The sequence below is a fragment of the Felis catus genome, chromosome B2, assembly GCF_018350175.1.
Source record: "Felis catus isolate Fca126 chromosome B2, F.catus_Fca126_mat1.0, whole genome shotgun sequence".
Classification (NCBI taxonomy): Eukaryota; Metazoa; Chordata; class Mammalia; order Carnivora; family Felidae; genus Felis; species Felis catus.
This window is the reverse complement of record NC_058372.1, coordinates 99951665-99966790: the sequence shown is the minus strand read 5'-3', so window position 1 is coordinate 99966790 and position 15126 is coordinate 99951665. Positions and strand designations below refer to the sequence as shown.

The following is a 15126-nucleotide window of genomic DNA, read 5'->3' as shown; positions in this document are numbered from 1 at the left end:
GTCATGCTCCTCATTTTGCCAGTGTATGCAAACAGAAGGAATTACTCAGCTCTCCTGGTCCAGAGTCAGGCTTTAGAAGTTTCTATTCTCCTGAGGCTCAGGGATGAGTCTTTCTCAACATTCCTGCACTTCCCACAGTGCAATGGACTTCTGCTTTGTACCCTTGCCAGGTCTTGGCCCCAAGCAGACTTCTGACTCTCCCCCAGGGGGAGAGTCCTTCTCTCCTTCCTCAGCAGCGCTGTTTCTTTGCCTGGAATCTATGATGGGAGGGTCTCCTGCCTCTTTTCCAGTGGTAGACAGCTGCTGCTTGTTACTTAGTACAAGGCACACAGTTGGAACAGGGGAGGTTGCCTGCCCTTCCCAGCATTAGACATCTTTTGCATTTATTCTTTCCCCAGAGATAATGGATCTCTGCTTAAATCCTGAGGATTAGAGTTTCTTGCCAGTCCCATAGCACCTCAAGCCTCTGCTTCATATGAGAGATGAGTCAGAGGAAGATTTCAATCCTTTGTGCCCTGCCCCCAGTTTTCATGGGGGGCCCATGGAAAACTACTCTTCTGGTATCTGGGGTTCCTAGTGATTCTAAACTATCATGCATCCCATGCATGACCTTTAAGAATTTATTAACATTTTAACTTTCATTCTTAAATGATTTTATGGCAGCTGCCTTGGCTGCCAGTGCTCTGCCAAAGATGAAATAAGTTATGTGTCCTCAGATGTGTTTGTCATCCTGTGAAATTTAGTTCACCTGATTCTCTTGTAACTGCAACTGTCAGATGGCTTCCAGAAAACATGATTGTGTAGATTTTCTTGCTTTTTATTATTGTTAGACTGGAGTGATGTACTTTATAGCTTTCAGTATCTGAAGCAGAATTCTGTAATTTTTTTTTCCTGGCTGCTTTCAAAGTTTTTCTCTTTGCTTTTGGTTTTCAATAATTTCACTATTGTGAAATTTTAAAAATTTACCTACCTTTCTTGGTGTTTGCTGTGCTTCCTAGAGATTTAAGTTGATGTTTTTCATCAAATTTAGGAAATTTTTGGCTATTTCTTTAAATAATTTTTCTGTCCCAATCTCACTCTTTTGTAAGACTCCAATTACATGTGCATTAAACTATTTGACAGTGTCCCACAGATTTTTGAGGCACTGTACAGTTTTCTTCAGTCTTTCTCTAACGACCTATCTTTAGGTTCACTAACTTACTTCTGTCATCACCAGTCTGCTGTTAAGGCCAGCGAATAACCTTTTTGAATTTCAGTTATTGTATTTTTAGTTCCCAAATTCTCACTTGGTTCTTTCTTTTCAGAGTTTCCATATTTTGTTTCCCTATTCATTTGCTCATTAAGACTTTATTTTTCTTTTAATTTTTTGAATATTTTTTTCCTTAGATTCCTGAACATACTTGTAATAATTACTAAATGCAACACCTGGCTCTCTCTGTATTAGCTTCTGTTTAACTGCTTATTCTCCTAACTGTGGGTCATATTTTTGTTTGTTTCTTTGCATAATTATGTAATGGATATTGTTGATGTTCTGTTGTACAGATTCTGGAGATTTATTATCTTCCTGTGAAGCATGTTTATATTTGCTCTAGTTTGCAATTCAGTTATTGGCTGATCACTTATTGAACTTATGCAAACCTAGTTTTTATTTGTTAAGGTGGTTTTCTGGAAAGCCAAGGTGTTTCCTACATCCCTCAAACTTGGCAGGACTCTGTCTCCAAACTCTATCCCGTTGGCATGTTGCTAGTGCTTAGTCTGAGGTTTGTCTAGAGTAGGCCTTGCTCTAGGACAAAGGCCTCCAAAGGCACGGTTTTTCTGGGCTCTCAGCTGGATGCCCAATTGTTAATAAAGGGATAATGACATCTCTCCTCTGGCATTGCTAGCCCTCCAACCCCAGCACTGTCTGAATAGTTTAATTCCAAACCCAAGCCCACAGCAGCTCTCCTTAGTAAGCTTCATATGGTTTCATCTTCCTCATTTTCAGTGCGGCCCTGGGCCAGTCACTCACAGGAACCCCCCACCTGGATTACTGACTGCTAACCTCTGCTCCTTGCACATATACCCTGTCCCATAGATTCCAGCTACAAACTGCATAACTCTAATCTCTGTCTCCGTGGCTTAGCAAGACAGCCACACTATACTTAGACTGTAGTATACTGCAGTATATTTTAGGAAGTTTTCTCCTCGTGGGCTGGGGTTCACCTCATGGGTTTTTCTTCTCTCGAGAAGCACAGTCTTGCATTGCCTATTGTTTGTTGCCCAGAAACAATCATCTCAACTGTTATATCAAAGCAGCTTCAGACTAGTCCAATACCAGTTGTTCTGTCATAGTCAGAAGTGAAAGTTCCCACCTCTACTTTTCCTTAAGTTGAAAGTAAAATGATAGTAATAAGCTTAAAAAATAGCTATGTAAAGAAAAAAAGCCATGAAATTAATGTGTCTGATGTTTGAAAGGAATGAAGCTCTGCTTATTGAATTGGAAGGCCACATGATGATGAGGCTGGAAAGATGTAGCCTTAGAAATAACTTGATGTGTTTAGGGGAACTGCTTTCTAGCATGTCATCTGCAGTCTCCTTTGAGGAATCTCAAGTAAACTGAAATCACAGAAAGCACTAAGCTTATAATGAAAGCCTTATAGAAACAGAAGTTTAGAAGAAGTTATCTACCAGTAAATAAAATGAAACTTTTATTATTTTTTTAATGTTTATTTTGGGGAGAGTGTGCATGTGAGTGGGGGAAGGGCAGAGAGAGGGAGCCAGCGGATTCCAAGTGGGCTCTGCGCTGACAGTTCAAACTCCCGAACCGTGAGATCATGACCTAAGCCAAAGTCAGATGCTTAATTGACTAAGCCACACAGGCACCCCTAAGTGAAACATTTAATGGTAATATTAAAGTTACCATTGAAAACTACATTTATTGGTTTATTTTTAAGCCCTAAAGTGCTGTAAATGCATGTTTTGCTACCTCTAATTGGGATGATAAATAATTGCTCTTGCCAAGTGAAATCAAGAGCTGGACCTAACATATTACATAAGGGACTTGAACTAGACATTAGACCATTTATGTTAGATGGCTTGTGTTACATGGAGAGTCCATACAGTCTTTCTTTGGAGATACTTTGGAAGATCACACAATTTTATTTTAAAAATTTAAGTGGATTTTTACCAACAAAGTGAATCATACTCTTTAATTTGCATTTGCTTTGTACAGTGTTTTAAGTAAATATATACATATTTTATAAATGGTCTCAGAAATTAGAGTAACTTGCTAGTCAAGAATTTCTTGTATTAAATCTGTTTGTAAAGCTTGGAGGAGCCCTGATTATTATCACTTTGTTTTTATGAATTCACATTCGGTCTCCTGAAAACCCTTGATTTATATAAACAAGTTATGTTCCTGAAGTTTTGTTGTTTGGGACTTAGAATGTATTTTTCCATAAAATACTGTGTTTCGTGATTAGATTCCTCTATCAGACTATAAAACCTCTCCTAATCCCTAATATTACTGATCTAGAGAACTCATAGTAGCATTCTGATTTCATCTGCTTTCCAAGCAATAGTTATTAAATACTATCCCAGTTTCTGAGGTAGGAGCTCTGTGTTGGTAGTAGAGTTACGTAGCTCAAGAAGATAACGTTCAAAATGTTTTTCTTCATTTCCTGGATGTAGATAGAGCCAATCCAAAGAAAAAAGTTCAGAATAAGAAATTTGTACTTAGAATTCTTAAATCTCCCTTTTTGGTCACCTTCTTACATGCCCTGTCCCAAAAAATACCCTGTACCCTCAAGATGCTCTAAGTTCACCACCTACCCAGGCCTATCATGAATAGCTTATACTTTATATTTCCCTTCCTCTTCCTCTTTTGTGTTGCCTATCACACTTGAGTTTCACAAAGTGTTAGGAGGATGGCATAATTCTTTAACGACAACAACAAAATTACCTAACAAAATTCTGCATTGTCACACTATGTTTATTTTTTTTTTTAAGTCCACAGTGTAATTCCATTCTCTTTTTATATCACTTGGCTAACCAAATAGGTCTAGAAGTTAGGGGTGAAGGTGATTTTATGTTAAAAAGATTGCTTTTTTAATTTAAAAAGTCCACGTTTTAAATACTTTAAAAATATACATTAGGAAAGATACAGAGTGACATCAGCAAGATGGTAGAGTAGGAAATCCTAGGCCCTCCTTCCCCTATAAACACACTGATTCAGCAACACTTCACAGACAGATTCCCTTTATGAGAAACCCAGAAACTGATTGAAAGATTCTTGCACCCTGGGTGAATGCAGAACCAGACTCAACAAAGCTGGTTGGAAGATTTGGGACACCCTCTTGCCAGGGACCCTGCCTCTGGTGCAGGGCCATATGATCAGGAAAAGGCCCCTAGCTTCTCTAAGGGAAGGGTATGGGAGGGTGGTTTGCATGTCCAGCACCCCAACTTTTCCAAGGAGTTTCTAACAACCAGCACAGTCTAGCTGGCAGAGCCAAATGGAGATGGTGGTATGGGCTGGTAGATGCCATAGATCCTTCCCCCTGCCCAGAGTGAGTGGATGAAAAATCCTACCTCCCAGCTTACCCCTGGGGAGAGAAAGAGATACATGCATCCAGTGCCCCAACTCCTCCACAGCTACACAAAGAACTTCCATCTGTCTTTCTAGTCTTAGAGCTCTGACAAGTAGGACATGGTCCAGCTGGCCAGAGGAGAACAAAGATAGTGGTTTGGACTAGCAGATAACATAACTCCCCCTTCTCAGCACAGTGGATGAACAGAAACCACAGCTGCCTGCTTCTTCCTGGGAAGGGAAAGAGTTGGTAGAGTTCCTCAGAATCTCTGGCAGGGATGATTGGACTATAAGGCTAGTCCATGAAGACTGGGAGAAACGCCTGCTTTGTCTAATGTTGGACACCAACATAAAGAGTCAAGGAAAATGAAGAATCAGGCAAAGATGCTCCAAACAAAGGAAGAAAATAAATCTCCAGAAACTGACCATAATGAAACAGAGCTATATGGTTTACCTGACAGATGTCAAAATAGCAGTCATAAAGATGCTCACCAAGGTCAAGAGAACAGTGCATGAGCAAAGTAAGAATTTTATCAGAGATAGAAAATATTTAAAAGTACTAAAGAGAAATCATGGAACTGAAGAACGCAGTAACTGAACTGAAAAATTTATTAGAGGGGTCCAACAGTAGACCAGACTAAGCAGAAAAAGGAATCTGGGAACTCAGCAGGTCATTGACCATCCATGACCACAGAACGCATGAGTCATTAGATCTATTTTGTTTTATTTTAAAGGGACTGACTGAATCCACATATAATGTGTTATCTCAGATTCACATTTGCCAAATCTGTATTATTGAAGGATTACCTTAATAATCTGAAACAAAATATATTAAAATGGGATACATTTTTTTTGCCTATAAACTAGTAATAACTTAAAAAATTATAATCCCCAATATTGACAAAGATGCAAGAAAACAAGCACTTTATCATCTCTAGTTTGAATGTAAATTATTAAAACCCTCTGGAAAGTAGTGTGAGACTAATATTAAAAACAAAATCAGGGTTCCTGGGTGGCTCAGTCCGTTGATCCTGATTTTGGCTCAGGCCATGATCCACGGTTGTGGGATCAAGTCCTGCATTGGGCTGAGCATGAAGCCCACTTAAGATTATCTCTCCCTCTTCTGCCCCTCTCCCCTGCTTGTGCATGCTCTGTCCCTCCTTCCCTCCCTCAAATAAAAACTTTAAAAAATTTAAAAACTAAATCATAGCAGACCTTTGACCATATTTAGGCATTTATTTTAAGGAAATACTTCAGCATCTGTACAAAGACTCAACTGTAAAGATATTCATTATAGCATTGCTTATAGTAATAAAAGATACTCAAAACCAAGCCACTAAATTATAAATGATGTAATAGTCATGTAAGGTAAATATCATAAACTCATATAATAGTCAATAGCTATAAAATACATAAATATGGGGAAACAGTCACAATATATTAGGTTAGAAATACAAGTTATAGAATAGTATTTCTGTTTATTTAAAAATTGAATAATTATATAAAGTTTTTAGGATAGGTTTTTGTTATTTCTTTTTAGCTGTTATTCAGATATAATTCACATACCATATAATTCACCCATTTAAAGTGTACATACAGTTAGGGGTGGTGAGTGACTCAGTTGGTTAAGCACCCAACTCTTGGTCTCAGCTCAGGTCTTGATATCAGGGTTTTGAGTTCAAGCCACATGTTGGGCTCTGTGCTGGGCGTGAAGCCTATTTATGAATAGATAGATAGTACAGTTAGATGCTGTTCGTATATTCAGTTGTGCAACCATTACCACAATAAATCTTAATATTTGCGTTATTCCAAAAAGAAACCCTGCATCTCCTAGCCATCACCCTCCAGTCTTCCCTTCTCTACCCCCACCCCTACTAATCTACTTACTGTCTCCATAGATTTGCCTATTTTGGACATTTCTTATCAATGGAATTATATAATGTGTTGCCTTTTGTGACTGACTGCTTTCAGTTTATGTTGTCCAGATTAATTCATATTGTAGCATGTGTCAGTACTTCATTTCCTTTTGTTGCCAAGTAATAATTCCATTGTATGAGTGTATACCACGTTTTATTTATTCATCACTTGATGTATACTTGGGTTATTTCCACTTTTTGGCTATGAATAGTGCTGTTAAGAACATTCATGTACAAGTTTTTGTGTAGATGTATGTTTTCATTCCTCTTGGATATATACTAAGGAGCGGAATTGGTGAATTACATGGTAACTCTATGTTTAACAATTTGAGGAATTTCCAGACCATTTGCCAATGCAACTGCACTATTTTACACCTAGTTTTTCTACATGTATGAATCATGTATCATGACTTTTAAAACTTTATTGAACAGTTATGACTGTTCTAAAAGATATACTTAAAGGTTGCAATATATTTGAACCTTAATCATTAAATGAATAAATTTTATTCTTTAAAACTTCTGTTTATGGCTTTGGGGGAAGGTTTATTGTTGTTATTTGTTTTCTTAACAAAAAAGGTAAGGAAGGAGCACCTGGCTGGCTCAGTCGGTAGAGCATGTGACTCTTAACCTCGGGGTTGTTAGTTTGAGCCCCACATTGGGCTTGGAGTCTATTTAATTAAAAAAAACATGTTAGGGTAAAGAGTTTAATTTTTGTAAAGGTTTAAATCAAAGAACAGAATATTAGTATTTTCATAGAAAATACTGATTTGACATATTTACCCCATGTATAACCTCACTAAAGCTATTTTCCTAACTCACCAAATTATTGTATTTTTTCCCATTAACAGACAATGCTGTTAGACTGATAGTTACGGTGATATCCCAAAGCCTTCACATTCTTTTTTTTTAATTATTTTTTAATGTTTTTATTTATTTTTGAGAGAGAGCACAAGTGGGGAAGGTGCACAGAGAGAGGGAGACACAGAAACTGAAGCAGGCTCCAGGCTCTGAGCTGTCAGCACAGAGCCCTACGCAGGGCTCAAACTCAGAAACCACGAGATCATGACCTGAGCCGACGTTGGACACTTAACCGACTGAGCCACCCAGGCACCGCCCCAGCCTTCATGTTCTTTAAGAACGTATATGTGATAAATTATAATTATGTAATTATTGCATCAGCAGCAGTGGCATCTAAGAGAGAATGTTAATTTATTATAACAAAAATAGAGCAACATCAAGCAAAATACTGAAAATAATTATCCTTAATCTTACCACCTTATCGCAAGTACTATTTTAAACTTTGATATTTTCACTAGGTTTTATGCCCTTGAAATACATGAAATTTTCTAATGTTTAACTCCTTTACATATTTTGCTAAAGACTCACACCACAACTCCCTCCTTAAATCCTCATTTTTAATGTGTACGTTTTGGCAAGAATTAAAACAGTACTAGTTTCAAGTGTCCAAATTTTTTCCTAATGTTCATAGCATGGATTCTCTTTTAACAGATGGAAAATGGTTGATCACTACATTAGCCGTGTCCGTGGAAATCTCCAAATGTTAGAACAGCTGGACTTGATTGGGAAAACCAGTGAAATGGCTAGACTCTTTGGCATTCAGTTTTTACATGTACTCACAAGGGGTTCACAGGTAGGAAATCAGTTTTCCCTATATACCACGAAAGTTATGTGTGAGTGATAACTTGTGAGATGTTTGAGGTGATTTGATATTTTGAACTTTCTATGTGGTACGAACTAATATATAGCTGGTTAATCATATCTTGTAATTTATTTTCTGGAAAAGCTTTAATTTCACTTAACAGCTCCACTTTTTATTTTCTCTCCATACCAACTTTCTGGCCACTGCTAAGTTTTTTATGCTGTTGAAAAACTGAATGGCTGTGTCCGTGAGAATATTTGTGCCTGAATAATATCAGTGTCATCAGGGATGCCTTCAAAGGCCCCTTAAAACTAGCGAAGCATCAAAGAAAGTCAGCCTCTCTTTTGTTTTATATTCCTAATTTCAATGTCTCCTATTTCCCAACAAATAAGTTGTTTGTTTTTTTTTTTAAGTTTATTTATTTTGAGAGAGAGAGAGAGAAAATCTCAAGCAAGCTCTGTGCTGCCAGCACAGAGCCCAGTGCAGGGCTCAAACTCACAAACCCATGAGGTCATGATCTAAGCTGAAATCCAGAGTCAAACACTTAACCGACTGAGCCACCCAGGTGCCCCACAAATAAGTTTAATATAAAAATAAAGAAGAGGATTTGGGAATCAATATAAGTGGCTGTATCACTTTTTTAAGAAGTTAAAAATAGGATCATAAAGTCATTTAATTAATATCTTTTTAATTAATTTCCCAGGGATATGAGAGATTTTGTCAGATGCATCACCCAAAAGGATTTCATGCATTCATTCAACAAATATTGATTTGAATACCTTTAGTGTGTTAAATAAACACTGTGCTAGACATCAGGGATACTACATTAATTCACTTAGGTTCCTTAACCCTACAGAGCTCTAATTTGGCATGTTTATTAATAAACAAGTATGTTTATGGGGCGCCTGACTGTCCGACTTCGGCTGAGGTCATGATCTCACAGCTTGTGAGTTTGAGCCCCGCATTGCGCTTTGCACTGACAGCTCAGAGCCTGGATGGAGCCTGCTTTGGATTTTGTATCTCCGTCTCTCTCTCTCTGCCCCTCCCCGACTCGCACTGTGTGTCTGTCTGTCTGTCTGTCTGTCTCTCTCTCTCTCTCTCTCTCTCTCTGTCTCTCTCAAAAATAAAACATGAAAAACGTAAAATAAACATGTTTATTTAACTGTATTGCTTAAGTTTTTAATTTATATCTCCCCACAAGTTTTTAATTTATATCCCTCCACAAGTTTTAAAAACAATTTGAAAAGGCAAAGATACCTTAAAACCACATGAGAACATTTCTGTGATCCATGCTGGTTCTTGTGAGTGCTTTCTTTTTCTAATACTCCAAACTATCTGCTTATTGGTGGATGTTATAAACAGTTAGTAATTGCTTGATTCAGTTTTGTGAGGGACCAGTATTAATCTGACTGCTGTTCAGTTCTGGAATCCTTGTGTTTCCTTCCTTCTCGGAAAATTGGAGTAACTTGAGATTTATCCATCTCAAGTCTCCCGACTTTCACTCTCTAACTTTCTCAAATCTGTCAAAGACCACTGGCCAACTTTTCAAATGAAATTGTTAAACTATACAGTCTTTCCTGTATCTGTTTATTATTAAATAGATGTATTTAAATATAAGAAGAAATCTAATTGTGTCTCTTTCCAAAACTGACTTATAAGATATTTAATGTATTTTACAGTTTTTATATAAGTTATAGGAATACAAGAAAAGGAATTATGAATGCCTTCTCTGGCACATGAAAGCTGACTAAGTAACCTATATTATATAACTGCATTGTAAGAAAGCAGCCTTCTTCTGAAGAGCAAAACATCCCCTTAAATAATTATCAGATGTTCAGAGACCAATATATTTTTATTTAAACTGTTTCTTCTTTTCTTCCTACTTCCACCTCTCTGCCTGCAGTACCGTGTGGAATCAATGATGTTGCGTATTGCTAAACCAATGAACTATATTCCTGTGACACCTAGTGTTCAGCAAAGATCCCAAATGAGAGCCCCTCAGTGTGTTCCCCTAATTATGGAGCCTGAATCCCGCTTCTACAGCAATTCTGTTCTCGTTTTGGATTTCCAGTCACTATATCCTTCGATTGTGATTGCATATAACTACTGCTTTTCCACCTGCCTTGGCCATGTGGAGAACTTGGGAAAGTAAGTTTTTTTTTTTTCATATTTATAATTATGTTGTGATTGTACTTCTTACTAAAATTAGACTTTTTTTGAGTGTCTCTTTGCATTTGAGACTGTCCTTTTGAGCAAGGTGGATGGGCTGTAGCATAGCTAATTCATTCTTTGTTGTTACCATACTAATTGACCTGGATTTGGGTAACTGTATGACTAATTCAGCATCATGAATGGATGATTCATATGAAGAAGATTATGAATAGATCAGTCTTGCAGCTCATTTGTTTCATTCTCTGTGTATATCTATGCATGCTCTCTCTCTCTTTTTTTTTTTTTTTTTTTTTTGAGAGAGTGTGAGCAGGAGAGTGGCAGAGAGAGAGAGAGAGAGAGAGAGAGGAGAGAGAGGAGAGAGAGAGACTCTTAAGCAGGCTCCACACTTAGTTCAGAGCCCGACACGGGGCTGAATCTCACCACCACGAGATCACCACCTGAGCAAAAATCATGCTTAACTGACTGAGCCAGCCAGACACCCCCTGTGGTCTCTTCAAATGAGAGTTAAATTTAATTTGTTGATATAAATCACTTTTCAGTGGAACAGTTTAAGGATTATGATCTTCTGTCTCCAGCTATCGCCTCTTCTTGACTTTTCTTAAAAATAGTCTATGATTTTTTTAAGTTAAATTGTTAAATGTTAGGTTTTATATATTCATGTCAACTGAATTGTATACTGAATGAGAATAACATTTTTAATACTCAAAGGAGTATGTATTTTTCTCATATAAGAAATAGTCTTCATTTATAATGATTATTGTATGTGTAAAACCAAGCATTGTAGTGTTAACCTAGAGTATACTCATTCCTTTCTAGAAAGCATTTGTGGAAATTATATTGGTAATCCTGTCTTTTTATTAAGAACAGAATTTGGAAAAGTTATTTATAATCTTTTTATTTAAGGCTTAAAATTTTTCTTTAAGGAACTTAGTGTAAGGTGATCATATGTTGAGTTGAAATCTGGTATTTCAATATAGATTACCCATAAATTTTAGGATAATGCCATTTAAGAAATGTTTCTTTTAATAATTTGTGAAAATTTGAAGAACTGCTATTTGGTAATTAAATAACGATATTGCTAAGTAAATAAATTCATGCTTAGATATTTGAAAATGAATTTCTAATGGAATCAGATTCCTAAAATTGTCTAGTATCGCTATTCTATGATTTGAGAAGTATTTGCTTAATGTTTTCTTTCTTAATAGGTATGATGAGTTCAAATTTGGCTGTACCTCTCTAAGAGTACCTCCAGATTTACTTTACCAAATTAGGCATGATATCACAGTGTCCCCCAATGGAATAGCTTTTGTCAAGGTAATACTCTCTTATAAGTGAAAGGTATCGACTGTGGCTTAACCTTTGGAGAGCTAATGGTTTAGATGCTGTTGGCATATAATACAAAGAAAAAAGCCCAAGTCTGCTTGAATATCTTATCTTAAAAAGTAAAGATTATAGGAATTTTCTAAGAAATTATTTTTAAAAACCAGTTGTCTTATTTTGCATGAATTTAGGTTTAAAGTCTTGTTAGATTTTCGTTTTTAAAAAAATACTGAAAGAAATGTGCATATGTGCCTTCTGACCTCTATTAGAATCTGAGACTAGCTAATTGACGATCACAACAATGTTAAAAGATTTAAATTGCTCTAATATGTAAATTCTAATTGTCCTACAGTATTTTAAAGTAAGACTGCCTTAGAAATGATACTCTAATATATTTATTGATTGCATTTTTAAGATACCCAAACCAGTAATAGGATCTCTTTTCTTCTAGCCCTAATCTCCCCATAAAAGAGACAAAGAAGAGCCTCATAAATGAATAAATTAAAGACAAATAGAGGAGAGATTCTAGGAGAAGAGTATATTGCCTCTTTTATGCCAACTTCATTCCTTTTTTGTTCTATTTCCTTAGCAGTGAGTCTGTATTAGAATCACGGTACAGTAGGGTGGTTGATGGTAGCATGGACCCCACAAGCCCTCAGATTCATTCTGGTGTACTTAGCAAAAGTAGCATCATTTTCTACCAGTAAGAGAATGCTGTGTTTAAAGAGTACCTAAAAATTAGCTATTTAGATAGGAGGAAGATTCTCACCAGAGACTCATGACATACTCCTCTTTGAAAAATATTACCTCTTTAACATAACATATATTACATCTTAACAAAAACATTGTGACTGCTTCATAAGGTACACAGAATGAATTAGAGGTTAGAATATGTTTTCGTTGTCACATATGTAGCAGCTTGTTATATATGATCTCCCTTTAACAGCATTTTTAAAACTTGCATCTACATTTTGACCCAATATGTAAAGCTTAATAAAACTAAGATTTTTTAATATTCAGGAGTGTGATTATCCTGTACCTAAGGTTTTAATTGTTCAGTCCGACATGCATTACCTTGCACGTGTCTGTGAATCATCTTCAAAGTTAATACTGTTTTGTGGTTTTCATTCCTACTGGAGTTCTCATAAATTCTCCCTAGTCTTGATTAATACAAATGATTTTTTTTTTTTTGGCATCAACAAATTTTATCACCTCACTATTCATCCCCTCTTCCAGATTGCTAATAAATATAGGCCGGAGGGGATGGCTTAGTGGTCTAAGCATCAGATTTGAAATACCTAGAGTCCCTGGAACTGCAGGTTTGAATGTCAGCAGAGTCAACCCAGCTCATCATTCTTCCAAGGTAGATAAATGGAGTTCCATGCAGATTACTGTGTGGGGTCATTAGGATGAGATCTTTAAAAACTGAGGTTTGTTATGAGTGATACAAATCCCGTGTGTCTTTCTGAAAGAGTGGGGGTTTGGATCAAAGTTTTGGACAAAATTTCCCTCTGAACTTGTTGTATGATCTCTTATGCGCTAGCTTGACATCCTCCTTTCTGGAGGTCTCTGAACTCACATAATAGTGCTACATTAGATTTATAAACATTATAGGAACCTTTTAGGGAAAAAGTGCTCTTCGAAAGAAGGAAATGTGATGATTTTGTATTGATGGCCACTGGCCCTGTGGCCACTCAATTGTTAGTATGTTTCAGTTCATGACAGTTGGCCATTGTTATACTTTGTACTTCCTTCTTAATTATCTAAATCTGTAACTATTAAGGGATTTTAAATATTCTTTTTTCTTTACAATAGCCTTCAGTAAGAAAGGGTGTGCTACCAAGAATGCTTGAAGAAATTTTGAAGACTAGACTCATGGTGAAGCAGTCCATGAAGGCTTACAAGCAGGACAGAGCCCTTTCACGAATGCTCGATGCACGTCAGCTAGGACTTAAGCTTATAGCAAATGTCACATTTGGCTATACAGCTGCAAATTTTTCTGGGAGAATGCCATGCATTGAGGTAAGTCCTAGAAATCTGTAGTTTTTTCAAGATACTAAAGCAGCATTAAATGGATATCTGTTCATTAAAGTATTTTGTTTTATTTTAAAACTTTAAAGATTTTCATTTCCGTGACATAAGATCAGCTTTTCTCAAACTGGAACTTGTATACATAAAAAAATCTTCTGAGTTTTGGGCTTTTCTCTATGAGAACTCTTTATCATACATCTATTTCTACATAGCTCGATGAGCATACTGTAGCAAACTATTATCATGAGATTTTAGTGCTGCATTTATAGCAGTGTTTACAACAACCTTGGTACTGAATAATTCCTTTTAATGTGTTGACAAATCTGATGTTAGGTTGGCTTCTCCGAATTGTCAGAATGACCAAACATTCCATGTTTACTAATGTACCAATAGATGTAAAACAAAACCTTTCTTTTGCCGAGGTAGTTGCAATTGAAAGATACTTTTCATAGAATAAGGCTAATTTCTTGCTACTCACTAAATTAGGGTGTAAATTTAACATGAATACAATATAGTGTGACAGAGTAATGCAATAACTTACTAGTGATTGAGAAAAGAACAGAGTAGTATGATTTTATTGGTGCTCTTTTTATGCCAGATGAAAGCTAGAACATTGCAGTATACCATGTCAGTAGTTCAGGAAGGGAAAAGCAGTGGAAGGATAAAGTCCCACATAGCCCACAATAGGCAGAATAGACTTCAAAAACTTGTGCAAGGGACTTTCAATTTCAGGTCCAGCATATAAGAAACTCAGAGGAGCCACTCTCTCCCCACAAGTAAAAAGCTGAACATACTAAAAAATCAACCATTCTGAGATCTGTCAGAAGTGAGGTCACAGGGCAAAGCACTACCCCCAAAATTGAAAAGACCCAACAGGTAAATACAAAGAAGCACAGCTCACAAGAGCAGAAACCTCTGCAGGAACCAGTGCTTGAGGTAGGGAAACATCAACTGATGAATTGCTGGAAGTTCAGTGTGGACAAATCTGAGAGACTAAGACTCCAAGGGACCTAGTCATCAGGGCCCCCACACTTTTGTGATTTTTACCTCTAGGAGCTCAACCAAGTTCTCACAAGTTTTCTCTCACACAAGAAAAATTCCCTTGTGCTTCTGACACGGAGAGGGGAAAGGAACCATTTTGAAATACACCAGAGCATCCTGTTCTTAACAAGGTCTGCCTTCAGGAGAAACTTTAACTGGAGCCTAACCTGCTAGCGTTCTGTCAGAGCCTAACTGACCTGAGAGAAGGGAAATACCCAGCTCCGAGTGCTCTGGCCTTCCATGTGGAGGAAGGGAAATACTCCAGCCTCTTCTAGCCATCCTGTCCCACCAAAGGTGGGGAAAAAGACTGAGAAGCACATGTAAAGTACATAGTCCAGAGGTACAGTTTCACTGAAAGACTAAGTCTTACTCCTAGAACTGTAGAAGACTTCCCCTCCCCCCGCACAGATTACCACCGTATT

At 37.0% G+C, this 15126-nt stretch overlaps 1 protein-coding gene across 5 annotated transcripts in view; it reads left to right on the top strand.

Annotated features, from left to right (window-relative positions):
- Window positions 1-15126, top strand: part of REV3L (REV3 like, DNA directed polymerase zeta catalytic subunit) — a 173806-nt gene that overhangs the window by 133340 nt on the left and 25340 nt on the right. For 2 of the 5 annotated variants that reach the window (XM_023254263.2, XM_019831087.3), the window contains exons 22-25: window positions 7990-8131; window positions 10044-10288; window positions 11518-11626; window positions 13448-13654. In XM_023254263.2, the coding sequence (XP_023110031.1) occupies window positions 7990-8131; window positions 10044-10288; window positions 11518-11626; window positions 13448-13654 (703 nt within the window). Of the gene's footprint in view, window positions 1-7989; window positions 8132-10043; window positions 10289-11517; window positions 11627-12868; window positions 12996-13447; window positions 13655-15126 lie in introns of those variants that run through there. The other 3 variants (XR_002742405.2, XM_045057917.1, XM_023254264.2) reach the window with 3 other exon arrangements.